This window comes from Geotrypetes seraphini, chromosome 6 (assembly GCF_902459505.1).
Source record: "Geotrypetes seraphini chromosome 6, aGeoSer1.1, whole genome shotgun sequence".
Classification (NCBI taxonomy): domain Eukaryota; kingdom Metazoa; phylum Chordata; class Amphibia; order Gymnophiona; family Dermophiidae; genus Geotrypetes; species Geotrypetes seraphini.
In genome coordinates this window covers 185,500,788-185,513,767 of record NC_047089.1, presented here as the reverse complement: position 1 = coordinate 185,513,767, position 12,980 = coordinate 185,500,788, and the positions used below count along the sequence as shown (strand labels likewise).

Genomic DNA, 12,980 nt, shown 5'->3' with positions numbered 1-12,980 from the left:
CACACAATGGCAGCGCGAACACTATGCATTAGAGTGGGGGGGTCTTTAAAAATTAGTTTTTCCTCCGCGCGCTTCTCTCGTTGCGCCGAATTGTCAGCGCTGGATTGTCGGAACGCTGGCATCTGGCACACGATTATCCCGTCACCGACACACCGCCTCTCACTGGCAGCAATGCAGTTGGAGGACTCTCGCTCAGCTTAGAGGGAGCAGTACCCATGTCTAATTTACGCATGAGGATTTACACCAGGTTCATTTGGTATAAATTCTCACGCCTAAAATTGGGTGCGGATCCTGGTGCTAAGTGATGTTCTGTAAAAAGAGTCCAACTTTGAGCACTGTTTATAGAATTTTTTGGGCACCCAAGTTTAGCAACCATTTCTAGAATATAGTCTTCAATTTTTAGCACTGTATATAGAATTTGGGGAAAAGCGTACACACATTGTACCAAAAGGGCTTCGGTTTGTTGATGAATGATAACCACTTGATTAATTTGTAAAGACATATGTAACCATCACTGGGAAAATATGACTAAAGTCTTGTTTTCCTAGAGACGGTCACATATATTACTGTATGATAGTGATGTCCTCCCTTTTTATTTTTGGACAGTTTCACATTTCTTTGCTAGAAGTGGAAAAACCTTCAGGTTTAAGTGAACTGAAATAACATTTAGAACTTACATCTCTTTCACTTTAACTACTTTGCCCCTTTAACACCCCCATTTTTATAGGGCCATTTTAAGCTGGTTCTGGACTTCTCACAAGCCTGTACTCATGCATTATCGGAACAGCAGCTATGAGTTCAGTGCATAGAATGAACTGCAAGTACCACAATGCATAGGGATGTAAGTTAAAAAACCAGAACTGAATATGTTGGCAGCTCTAAGACCATTTTCTTTCACTTTCTTTTGTAGCACTTCTGTGCACTCTTACAGCCTGCAGCTGCAAGGGGACATACACATGGGTGATACATGGGCAGAATGAGTTTCTGATGCTCTTGTTACAGTTTAAATGCCCACAGTTTTACCAAATCTATGGCTGGTGTTACTGCAAGCACCTAAATGTAAGGTGTGTCAATGCCAGATTATATTAGTATTCTATAATGGTATTGGGGTGCCCAGTTGCCGTTATAGAATAGACTGTCACTACACAGCATTGGAATACCTTAAAGAAGGCACCCACTTATAGAACTGCCACCGTATTGCCTATGAATATGTAGCTAGGAGGTCCATCCTACTGAAGAAAAGAAACTACCTGTTGAGGCCCATCATATAATAAGGCAAACCAGGAGTTGATTTGCTCCTTATGAAAAGATAGAGCCAGCTGGACTACCTTAGCGTTAACTTGAGGGTGGGTGCTTTAAGAAAATAATAGTGCCAACCCAAAATATCTGCCCTGAAAAAAAAAGAATCCTTCCAAAAGTTGCTAAATTTGCAGCTCATCTCATATAGCAAAGAGATCAGAATCCTCATCTCTAAACTGACCATTTTCCATCCCCTTTTTCAGTCTGATTTTTATAGCTAATTCCTGAGTAGATATAGGGCTGTTTTTTGTAAAGTTGTCAGCTTTTCTGAGAATATAGTGAATTGTCTTTGATCTATTCCTTGCCATTAAAAATGTGGGAAAGCACCCTCCCCCCCCCCACCACCAGGCACTATAACATTTTAAGCAGACTGCAGGGGTTGAACTTCTGTCATGAATGTGGCATAAGGAGATGAGGAAACTCAGGAATAAGGCCAGCAGAATGAGGTGTAGAGGTTGCAGATTTATTTATGTATTTATTTAGGTTTCTGGGTGGTATCAGTTACTCTGAGACAGCACACACTTTCTGAAAAAGGTTGATATGGAAAATACTGTAAATTGTGTAGGTACACAAAACATATCTATGGATAATTTTACTTCTAGCACAATTTGCTTCACAAGGCCGACTGCATTATTTTGGAATGCTGAGTTTTTCTACATACAAAACACTGGAAGTTGATTAGACAGTGACAGAACTATATGCAATCAAAACTATTTACCATTATGTCACCAAAGGATCAATCCAGACTAATGGGTTATGCCCATCTGCCAACAGGTGGAGACAGAGAACAGTAATGAGCTGTGCTTTATAGAGTATTGTGCAGCCTAGCTCAGCCAATATTCTCTATCTCCACCAGGTGGATAGCAGCTTTGTGACTAATCCTTGGTGGCCTCCTGTCCTATTCTAAAGGTTTAGTTAAGTTTGGGGTTGAGGTACTAATAAGTTTAAGGTGTAAACCTGGTGATGCCAGGTCCCTGCCTTCTCCCCCACTATCACCCTTTTGCCTGTTTTCTTCCCCAAACTTTTTTAATCTACCTCTTTCTGAAAGATTTCTCTGAAGTTTTGGGGAAGTGAGTGTGAGTACTTCTCCTGTATCTTATGGATGAAGCTGAAAGTCTGTTTCCAAAATGGGAGACAAGTTTCAGCATTGGGGCAATGTACTATATATATTAAGCCTTCAGACAACCAGATTCAGCCATTTTTTAATCCCTCTGCAGGATCTACTTTTGTGCAGGAAGGTCAGAATACCAGCGAGATTTTGGCAGGCTCAACCCTAGCAGCTATGGATTACAAAGCTGCCATGGCCATCGTGAATTCTGTTTCAGTTGCTTTGTCGATAATCTCAGTGGTTGCTGAGCTTTGCCCACCGAACGGAATGCTTCTTCCATGTTCTTTTTGCTGGAGTTTGTCCCCTTCCTTCACCAGGCATTCGTGTTAAAAAGTGCACAGAATATTTCGGAGTCACCTGCCTTTCAGCCTCTGCCTAAAGAACACATCTCCAAGAAAAGGAAACTTACTGTTCTTGGAGAAGTTCATGAAGTCTCTCCTTCATCTTCTCAGGGGTTTGTCTGCCCTATCAGACCATTCTGCTTCTCAGGGTTTGCCTGAGACAGAGATTCCTGGTGCAAAAGATGAACTCACAGTAGCAAAGCTGTTCTTTAGAGAGGAGTTACCTTTATTAATTACAAAAACTTTAGAGGTATTGAATATTTCTCATCAGTTGTTCGGGCTACCCTTCTGTAATTGCTGGCACCAAGAGACTTCCAAAGATCTTTCATATTCAACCAAGCAATGCAAGAGCTTATTATGACTCAATGATAAATTCCAGATTCCAGTCTCAAGGTGGCTAGAGCTATGGCAAAGCTTTTCCTGCTTCTTTCTAATGCAATAGGTATGTCATTCTGGATAAGCGGGTTATATCCCATTGTCCACGAGTCCTGCAGAAGGAATTCACTCTGGATTTTTTCTGAATCCCTCCTTCATGGAGGGTTCTGCTGCCCCCTACAGTTTTTTTTCCTTCTATATGCGAGCATGAAGGAGTGTTTCTGATCTGCTCTGCTTATTTCTTTATTTTTGTTCATTTTATTTGCATATTTTCTTCATCTTTCAGTGCTAGGAGTTCCCCTGATCAAAGGTCCAGCTCTGCCTGTGTAGAGGAGAAGCAGACTGAGATCTTCAGCTGGCAGGCCAATTCCTTGTGGTACCTGTTAGCCAGCCTGCAGAAGCATATTTGGAGCTTGGGGCCATTCCCTGTTAGCATTGCTCACCTACTCTTTGCAGGGGGTTGAGTGTAGGCTGTTATGCATCCATAGCGGTCTCACAGGGTGCTGGCTGCATTTCACCTCCTCCCACTTTTTGCGCATCCATGGTCTGTAGGGATTGGCAGCCCAAAGATTCAGCTTTGGAAGGATGTTCTCTTTGAGGCAGTCAGTGAGTAAGGCTGTTACAGCCTATGAGAGAAATCAGTGATGGGGGGATCTGAAAGTCATGTTTTTGAACGTTTCTGCAGGTTTTGAAGGTTTCTGCATGTTTCTCCTTCCCCCTCCTCTAAAATCCTAAAATCGCTAGTTTTTAAGTTTCCTTTTACTGTTGTTGAGGCATTTTTGGCACCAAAATGCTGCCACGATGGCCATCTTGGATTTTCCAGATTTTTTTTTCAAAGTTCTCCTGGAGCCTCAAATAACCTCATTTTGCCTAAAAACTGGCAGGGATGGAGTCCTCGGGCTCTTTTGACCCTAATTCATGACAGATTTGCACTAGATGGATGCCTGAAAAGTGCCCTTGTGTCACGTGCTGTGCAGTAAGGGTGTGGGAGCGGTGGGCTTAGCCTCCTCTTGCTCTCTAGGTCTGAAGAACGGGGGGAAGCCCATTGGTTGGGGCAATTTTCTTTTCTGGACCCTGGAATGGTGGTTATCCTTTGTAGGGGCGTAGACGCCACAGAGTCCATAAGATGCAATCTGGAATCCTCGGTGCTGCCTAGTGTGCCATTTTCTCTGGAATTTATAATTTAATGTGGAGAGCCTTCCAGGGCAACAAACCTTCCAAGGGGAAGTCTGGCAGTGCTTCAGACAATTCACAAGGGGCTAAGGACTCCCAGCTGCATCTACCTTGCTGGCTGCAGCGGGCCAGGCTCTAGGGGATGTTTCCAAGGGTGATTCGTATGAGGAAGGGTCTCTTACTATGCCATTGCTGTCTCATGATGTGCCCTTACTGTCAGGGGATGCAGGATCACAGCCAGGTGTGTTAGACCCCCCATGATCCCATGGTTCTCTGGTTATTCCAGCCACTGAAGGAAGCATCCTTGATGGATCTGGTGCTTAAATTGGTTTTTCTGGTTAAATTGGTTATTTCAGCGAGACAGGTCTCGGAGTTGCAGGCTCTTTCTTGCAGACAGCCATCCCTTAAATTCATGGAAGCTGGAGTCTCTTTGCACACCATTCCTTCCTTTCTACTGAAGGTTGTTTCAGCATTCCATGTCAATCAGGAAGTCAGACTGCCAGCATTCTAGTCCACAGGTTCCAAGAGAAAGGAACGGATTCTGAAGAAGTTGGATGTTAAGAGGGTGCTTCTCCATTATCTCGAGATCACCAACAAGTTCAGGCTATTTGACCATCTTTTTGTGCTGACAAATCCAACTAGGTGCAGTGTGCTGACTTCCAAAGGCACGATTTCCAGATAGATCTGTAGGTCCATTTCATCAGCATATATTGTTTCTGTGAAGGCATATTCGACTAGAAGTGTGGCTTTGTCGTGGGTCAAAGTTAGGGAAGTCTCCTCCAAGGAGATTTGTAGGGTGATGACTTGGTTTACTCTACATACATTTGCCAAATTTTACAGGGTGAATGTGGCAGCAAGAGAGAACTCTGCCTTTGGGTCCTCAGCATTACGTGCTGGTGCAGTGGTCTCGCCCTGGTTTTCTGGGACAGCTTTTATACGTCCCACTTGTGCAGAATGACACACCTTTGCACTAGAAAAGAGATTAGGTTCTTACCTTGCTTATATCTTTTGTAGTAGATAGGTGTGTCATTCTGGACCCCCGCCCTGTCATTTATTTCCTGCGCCTGCCTACTGTCTCACTTAGAAAGTTCTTATCCAACTAGAGAATGACACGGGGACAAATTTTTCCCTGTCCCCATGGGAGCTCATTTTCCTGTCCCATCCCGGTGAGTTCTTTTCCTGTCCCTAGTACCGCTGCTTCACATCTGTTCTAGAAAGATTGCTTGCCTGCTTTTGGAACTAACTGTAGGGGGCAGTAAAACCCTCTGTGAAATAGGAGGGATTCAGAAAAAATTCCTTCTGCAGGGCTCGCTAACACTGGGATATAACCTGCTTCTCCAGAATGACACACCTATCTACTAGAAAAGATATTTGCAAGGTAGGAACCTAATTTCTTTTTCTTCAGAAGTAGAGCAGTTTAATTTATCTAAAGTGAATGCACTCAGCATGTGCCACATGATTGAGGCTGAGCAGCACATTTTGCTCCAGGGCTCTGAGTTTGTTGATCAAGATTTATATTTAATATTAGTGGGTTTCTGGATGGGAATGGGCACATTGTAGAGCCCACCTCCCACCCAGAAACTCACAACATTAAATATAAAACTTTTCTTTTAAATTAAAACTCCTGGGCACTGCTACAATGCCCAGAGGAAAGGTTTTAATTAAAACAAAGTTCTGTGCAATGCTGCCTCTTTAAAGGTACAGTTCTTGATATTTGTGTCTTCCCATTTGGTGCAGTTTAAGGTTTGCTTAGTTGGTACATAGTTTCTGAGAAGCTTATTTGCAGAAGTTTGTGTTACTGGTAGTTTGACACATTTTATGTCCAGTTTTTAAAAATATTTTCTTATCAGTTCAATAGAAATAATTTAACTTCTCAATTTTTGAATATAATTTGGCATAATTTTCAAAAACCGTTTGCCTTTGCCTCCCCACCCCCACTCACCACGTGCCAGCCCAGCCCAAACCAACTGCTGCTCAGAACACATCATGACTCGCACAGCTGCTTCCCTGGCTTAGAGGAAACATCGGTTTGGATAATTTCCTACAAGAGAAATGCATAAGTAATTATTAAGATGGTTTGAGGAAATCTACTGCTTATTCCTAGGATAAGCAGTATAAAATCTGGTTTTCTCTTTGGGACCTTGCTAGGTACTTGTGACCTGGGTTGGCCACTGTTGGAAACAGGATACTGGGCTTGATGGACCTTCGGTCTGTCCTAGTATAGCCTAGTAGTTGCCCATGGAGTAATGCCTTGTATAATACCATAAGTGATCGTGACTAAAAAGCAATATGAAGTCCTAATCAATACACAATAACAAAACTGAAAAATATAAAGATTGAGCTAAAAAGACCTCTCTTTAATCTAGAAAACTTCTCCTCATAAAAAAATAATACACTCAGAGGACTTGCCAGGCTCAGAGTAAACTAAAATAAAACTATCCTCAGCTATTCTAACATGACGTTTTCTGATGTTGATATGGCATGAGGCTGGAAGGTGATTGCAGGTGAAATTTAAAAAAAAGATGCTTGACCTCCCAGTGGAGGTGATGGAAATGAAGATAGTACTGATCCACAAGAAAGCCTGGAAAAAGCAAAGGGGAAGTCAAGGTTAAGCCAGGGATCAATTACAGTTCACAGTACTGTAGTAGAAAGAGAAGGGTCTTGTGGGTTTCTATTTATTTATGTTTTGCTTCCCAAAATGATCAAATTGATTGATTTATTTGTAGACCAATAAGCCATATTCTAGAGTTTGTGAATATAGGTGTGACCAACATCATGATATCCAAAAACTAATGGTATATCTCTTAGTGGTCAGTAACAGAAAAAAATGTCATGACTTAGCATAAAATGAGCTATTAGAAACGTATTAATTTATGTAGAAGGCAGTAGTTGGCTCAGTGCATGGAAACATTGAAAATCATAGTAGATAAAGGTCATACTGTCTATCCAGTCTGCCTACCCATAGCAACTACTAAGCACTACACTTCCTTGCTATTCCTTAGAGACCTTCTGTGCTTGTCTCATGCTTTCTTGAATTCAAAGAACAGTCCTTATCTCTACTGCCTTCACTGACAGGGCATTCTACATATCTACTACCCTTTCCATTAAAAATAATTCCTTAGATTACTTCTGAGTCTATCCCATTTCACCTTCATCTCATGACCCCCCCCCCCCCCCTCCCAATATGTTCCAGAGCTTCTTTCAATTGAAAGAGGCTGGTCTCTTGTGCATTTATATTAGGGAGGTATTTAAATGTTCTTATCAATCTCCCGTTCCCTGCCTTTCTTATAAAGTATACATATTGAGATTTTCAAGTCTGATCATTTAAATAAAAATCTTCTGGACTGACTCTATCCTATTTATATCTTTTTGAAGGCACAGTGTTCAAAATTGTACACAGTACACCAAATGATGTCTGATCAGAGACTTAAACAGAGGCAATATCACTTCCTTTTCTGACAGGGTTTGTTTTCAAAATGGTGTAAACATAGAGATTCTTTGACCATGTGTATACTGAAATAATACAGATCCAGATATAGGCATTTAGTAGGCAGATGCACGGAGAATGGAGATGGACACATTGACACAATGGTGGAAAAATAGGTCTTCCTAAGGGAAAAGTGATTTCCAAGAATAAAAGTGGCACTTGCCTATGAGCAATACATTCCTCAATCAACATTTCTTTCCTCAAAGTCAGTATATCAAAAATTGATGTCTTTAGTGAAGTAACCTTGCCGTGCATCACCTATATCACTGCCTCTTCCTCTCTGTAGAGTGCATATTCTTGTGTAACTCATTTCCTCTTTCCCATTTACCTTGCATAGAGCCTGTAGATATGATAATATGCAGTACTTCTAGGGTTGCCAGCTCACCCAGGTCAACCAGAGAGGCTAAAGTAGTCCTGGTTTTTCCCCATTGAAAGTGTGGATTAGGGTGATGTGGCTACCCAAAGAAATACAGCTATGGATTCTTAAGTTCTAACGCAGGTGACTAATTTCATATCCTCTTGCTGTCTTATCTGACCCTTCCTACTCCCATATTTTAATATTTTTTTTATTTGAAAGGAAGTGGAGGGAGGAGGGAGGGTGGAAAATGCAGAGTGGAAATAGGGCAGGTGTAGTAACTAGTCTGAAACTTAAGATAATTGTGACATTGCTAAGTGGGAGGGTGACTTATTCCATTCACATACCCCCTACTACTCCAATCTTCCTATCCCCTCCCCAGCTCCCCCTTCCACCAGCCTGTTTGGTTGTTACCACTCACAGCTGTGAACTAACACGCCCCCTGGTGTTTGCATGCAGTCATTGCATCCAGCAGATCCTGGAGGCTGTTCTCCATTGCCATCAAATGGGGGTTGTCCACAGAGACCTCAAGGTGAGTTTTCTACCCCACTGCTCTGTGCGTCTGTCTTCTTTGCATGTTCAAGAGAGCACGAGCCTCTTCTGAATTTCTCCAAGTGCAATAATCCTTAGGAGTGCTGCTTTGTTATTTTCTGTTGTCGTTGTTGTTGTTGTTTTTGTTTTTCTGGCTTTGAGTAATGTTGTGAAAGATGGTGCCACTTGGATATCAGCTGGCTAATAATCAGCATGGCTGTACAAAGTAATTGCTAAACACGGTTGTAGTGGAGTGCTAATTCTGGATAATACGCTGTAAACTCCTTCACGTGGCCTGCAGGTTTATTTCCTGAAACTTAAAAGAAGGCAGCTTGGCATCTTTGCAGAATGGCAGCCTTTGGAAGGTGTCATAGGTGGACTGAATTATTCAGTGGGTAGGACTGCGACCTTACCCCAGCAGTTTGATCTAGGACCTGGTTTTGCCTACACTGCATACATTGGATGTAGTTTTCATTTTTTAGGGAAGTAAATGAGAAATATGCAATAGGGCAAAAGTAGGCCTAAATCATCCTGTTTGGTTAACAGCTTTACCCACGGACATTAGTGATCTTTGTTGAATAAGGCAAAATGTGCCATTAGAGGCCTTTTTAAACTTTAATACTTTATATAGCATATCTAAATGTCATTTGTTGCCCTTGACAAAGGTTATTACTAATGATATCACATATTCCCTATACTTTTTTGGTCCACAGTAACAAGGCACACTGACATCACACTGAATGGACCAGCATATTTGAGATGTAATGGCTCCATGTTGCCAGCATGGCAGTTAAAAGAAAAACTGCCTAAAAATCCTTTAAAAACTGGAATTGATATTCTGTGTGGTTTAAGCGAGCAGGAGAGCTTCTGCCTGCTTAAACCATACTGAGCAGGCCAGCCTCCTATATTCAGTAGCATTTAACTGGGCAGTGCTGCTAAATATTGTCTCTGCCGCAGCACTACCTGGGTAGTGCTGGGGGCAGTCCAGGGTGAAGGAAGGGAGAAGCCAGCAGTTATGTGTGCACTGACCATATTCAGTGCCAATGCCTACATAGCTAAACAGGCAGATAGGACCCCACAAAAGATAGTTCTATCTGTGCTCTTTTAGCTATGTGGGTGCTGGCACCTATATAACTTCTGCCTGATCTCAAATATTCAATGCCAGTGCCTGGATATAGCCCGGCACTGAATATCCAGGGTTAAATCTGTCTGCAGTGTTGGCAGCCTAAAATCTGCTAACCGCTGCAGGCTGAATATTGACTCGACCAGTGGTTCCCAACCCTGTCCTGGAGGACCCCTAGGCCAGTCGGGTTTTCAGGATAGCCCTAATGAATATGCCTGAGAGAGATCTGCATATAATGGAAGTGCCAGGCATGCAAATCTGCTCCATGTATATTCATTAGGGTTATCCTGAAAACCTGACTGGCCTGGGGGTCCTCCAGGACAGGGTTGGGAACAACTGGACTAGACTGTTTCAAGAGTACAAAGTCTGTATCATATAGGGTGTCTTTGTGAAAGTGTATTATTAGAACTGGTACACAGTCCTTTGAAAATGCTTGAACCTTCCCCAGCTCATATCCAAGAATGCCTGGAGATTCACACAATTTGTGACTAGTTCAATGCTCTCTTCCTCCACAGTCCAGTCAGCTTGGAAGCAGACCCCCTGATCACAATCAAAATTTTCAGACAGGTCAGAGGCCACCATCACAGTACACCCAACCTAGCTCTCGGGCTGTATTATTGAGGTGAAAGACCAGGATCTTTATTGCAAAGTGGCCTTGGGCGCCTTTTCTCCAAAGCTGAGCCAGTTTTGTTGGTGTGGTACTAACCAAAGCCTAAGTAGCAGCTGTTCCCCCATCTGAATGTCTAGTTGTGGCATCAATGATATGAAGTGCCAACATTTGTGGTAAACAGACTGCCTTAGGCTTATGGTAAGAAATTCAAAGGCATATGTACTTCCAGCAGTGCTATATTAGAGTGATATCAAAGTAGGCGAGCCCCAAGTGAACTGAAAATTTTAGCATTGACTCCAGTACAAACATGAACTACGTTAAAGACTGCAGGAGATGGCAACCTGCAAAAAAACAACCATGGAGTGGACAGAGGAGATTGCTATAGCAGAATGTTTAATATTGCATCACGAAGACCTCCGTTATGTTATATATATACACCAGCCAATGACATTTGTTGAATTAACTGTGGTTGATGACTTCACAATGCATGTGTGTTGCCTCAGAGACTGTTAACACTAAGGGCTCCTTTTACGAAGGCGCATTAGCGGTTTAACGCACGTAATAGCACGCGCTAAACTGCCGGCCGCGCTAGCCGCTACCACCTCTTCTTGAGCAGGCGGCAGTTTTTTGGCTAGCGCAGGGGTTAGCACTGTGACCAAGCAGGAGCCGTCCTGACCTTGGTCACGTAAATTTACTTGCCATCCACCAGGGTGAGTCGGGAGGGCTAAGAACTCACCAGGTTATCTGTATCCAGGTCACCACCAGGGGAGCCCAAGAGCTGTGCAGGTCCATGCTGACTCAGCTAGAACAGGGCGTTGCCCTGCTCTAGAAAAGGCAGCAGTGTGGAACAGACAGTTAGGCAAGTAGGGAGAAGATTAAAGTTCCTCTCCCATGATGACCTCCCGGGTCCCAGCAGAGGTGAGAACTGTACACCTATGGAGGTAATTGAGGCTGGTGAATCACTGGATCTTCCAGGACAGGAGGAAGAAACCCTGATGGAGCTACAAGGAAGTCTGCCAGAGGAGTTTGGTGAATATCCTGAACCCATAGAAGTTGGCTTAATCACCAGGTGTCAAGATTGAGCTTAAGACTGTGAGTTTTGTTTTGGACTCTTTTTGTACTCTGCATTTTTGTTTTGAATGCCTGAAGCTGAAAGTGTCTTGTTTAGGGTGAGGTTTGCAAACACCCTGGGAGGGAATTTTGAAGGCTGTTTTATGAAGCTGCTTCGAAAGGCAAACCTAGGATACTTCATTTCAAAGGCTGCTGGAGTGCTTCTGTTTTGGATTGCTGTGAACTTTATTTATACCAGAGCAGAGATCTGTATTTTAGCATTACTACCTACTTAGGAGTGGGCTGTGAGAGCCGTGAAGAAAGAAGCCTTGAGGGGACAAGATCTCAGGGGAATTATTGACTGTTTGAAGGGAAGAGAAATCCTGAACTGTTACTGTGTTATTTTTGCTTTTGAGTTTTTGTTTGAAGAAACTTATGCAAGAAGCACCACTTACTTGGTTTGGGACATTCTTACATTGTTTTTTGCAAGTAAATTTATGTTATGAACATTTATACAACTGTGCTTGTGGTTTTTCTATTTTGAGTTCCTTTTATCACTCCAATCCTGCAGGGTGACTCCAGGCCGGGTCACACGTTGGTGTATTTTCTTGTGACTAGCCACTAGAGGCGCTGTACAATACCAGCATTGAACTGCATTGGCTACAGCACATGATGAAAAGTCACGCACGCTAATGCGGCTTCGTAAAAGGAGCCCTAAGTTGCCTGACAGTGTTATGTGTTAGAACTGACTCTTCTTGTTCTCCCCAAATATAGTGTTACAAGGAAGAGAAGTGGTTTTCAAATAATAAATCTCTAAAAGAATAATGTGTGTGCATTGTTGGGCATGTTTCTCATTGTTCTAGTTGAAAATCTGAGCAATACTCTTTCTCAGTATTGGTCTGGCCATTCCCAGAGCATCACAAGCAAGTCATTTGTCACAAAGGCCAGGACCATGACAGTATTTCATGCATCTTCTCATGGATCAGGCGATGATTCTATGTCGCTTGTAGGTTGGCATCCTAGTATGGTTTCCCTAGAAGTATTGGGTGTTCCACATTTATAGGGTTTTAAAGTATTCTAAGTAGACATTTGTTCTTCAACTTAGACTTCCTGGAAATCTACTGAATTTTTACAAATTAATGGCTATGATTTATTTTCTGTTGCACTTAATGCTGAGTCGCAGTGCCTTGGAAAATATAGGATGCATTCTCCCTACACATATCCTGAACAAGGAAATGTGTCACTCGTTCTTTGAAAAGTTCAGAATTGTAACATCCAGCAAACAAACTTAAAGCACACAAAAGGCATAAGCATAAGTCAATCTACCAGCAACAAACATAAATAACAGAGACCATCTGCAGTGAACTATAAGGAGTGCAATATAGTTATGCACTTATAGCCACTATTGTCATCATCGGTCTCCCATAATTTTTTTTTTAATGAATTGTTTGTTTTTGCAATAAAACTGTTCAAACAACTGTTATCTTGCTTGTTGCAGGTTTCCGGGTCTCGCTGTGTCTTGTCAGGT

The 12,980-nt window shown here is 42.4% G+C and overlaps 1 protein-coding gene across 14 annotated transcripts in view; it reads left to right on the top strand.

Annotated features, from left to right (window-relative positions):
• CAMK2B (calcium/calmodulin dependent protein kinase II beta) overlaps positions 1 to 12,980 on the top strand; it is a 385,126-nt gene that overhangs the window by 183,458 nt on the left and 188,688 nt on the right. For 8 of the 14 annotated variants that reach the window (XM_033948504.1, XM_033948506.1, XM_033948501.1 and 5 more), the window contains one exon: positions 8,598 to 8,670. The exons of the other annotated variants lie outside the window; for them this stretch is intronic. In XM_033948504.1, coding sequence (XP_033804395.1) covers positions 8,598 to 8,670 — 73 coding nt within the window. The remainder of the gene's footprint in view (positions 1 to 8,597; positions 8,671 to 12,980) is intronic. 14 annotated transcript variants of the gene reach the window in all.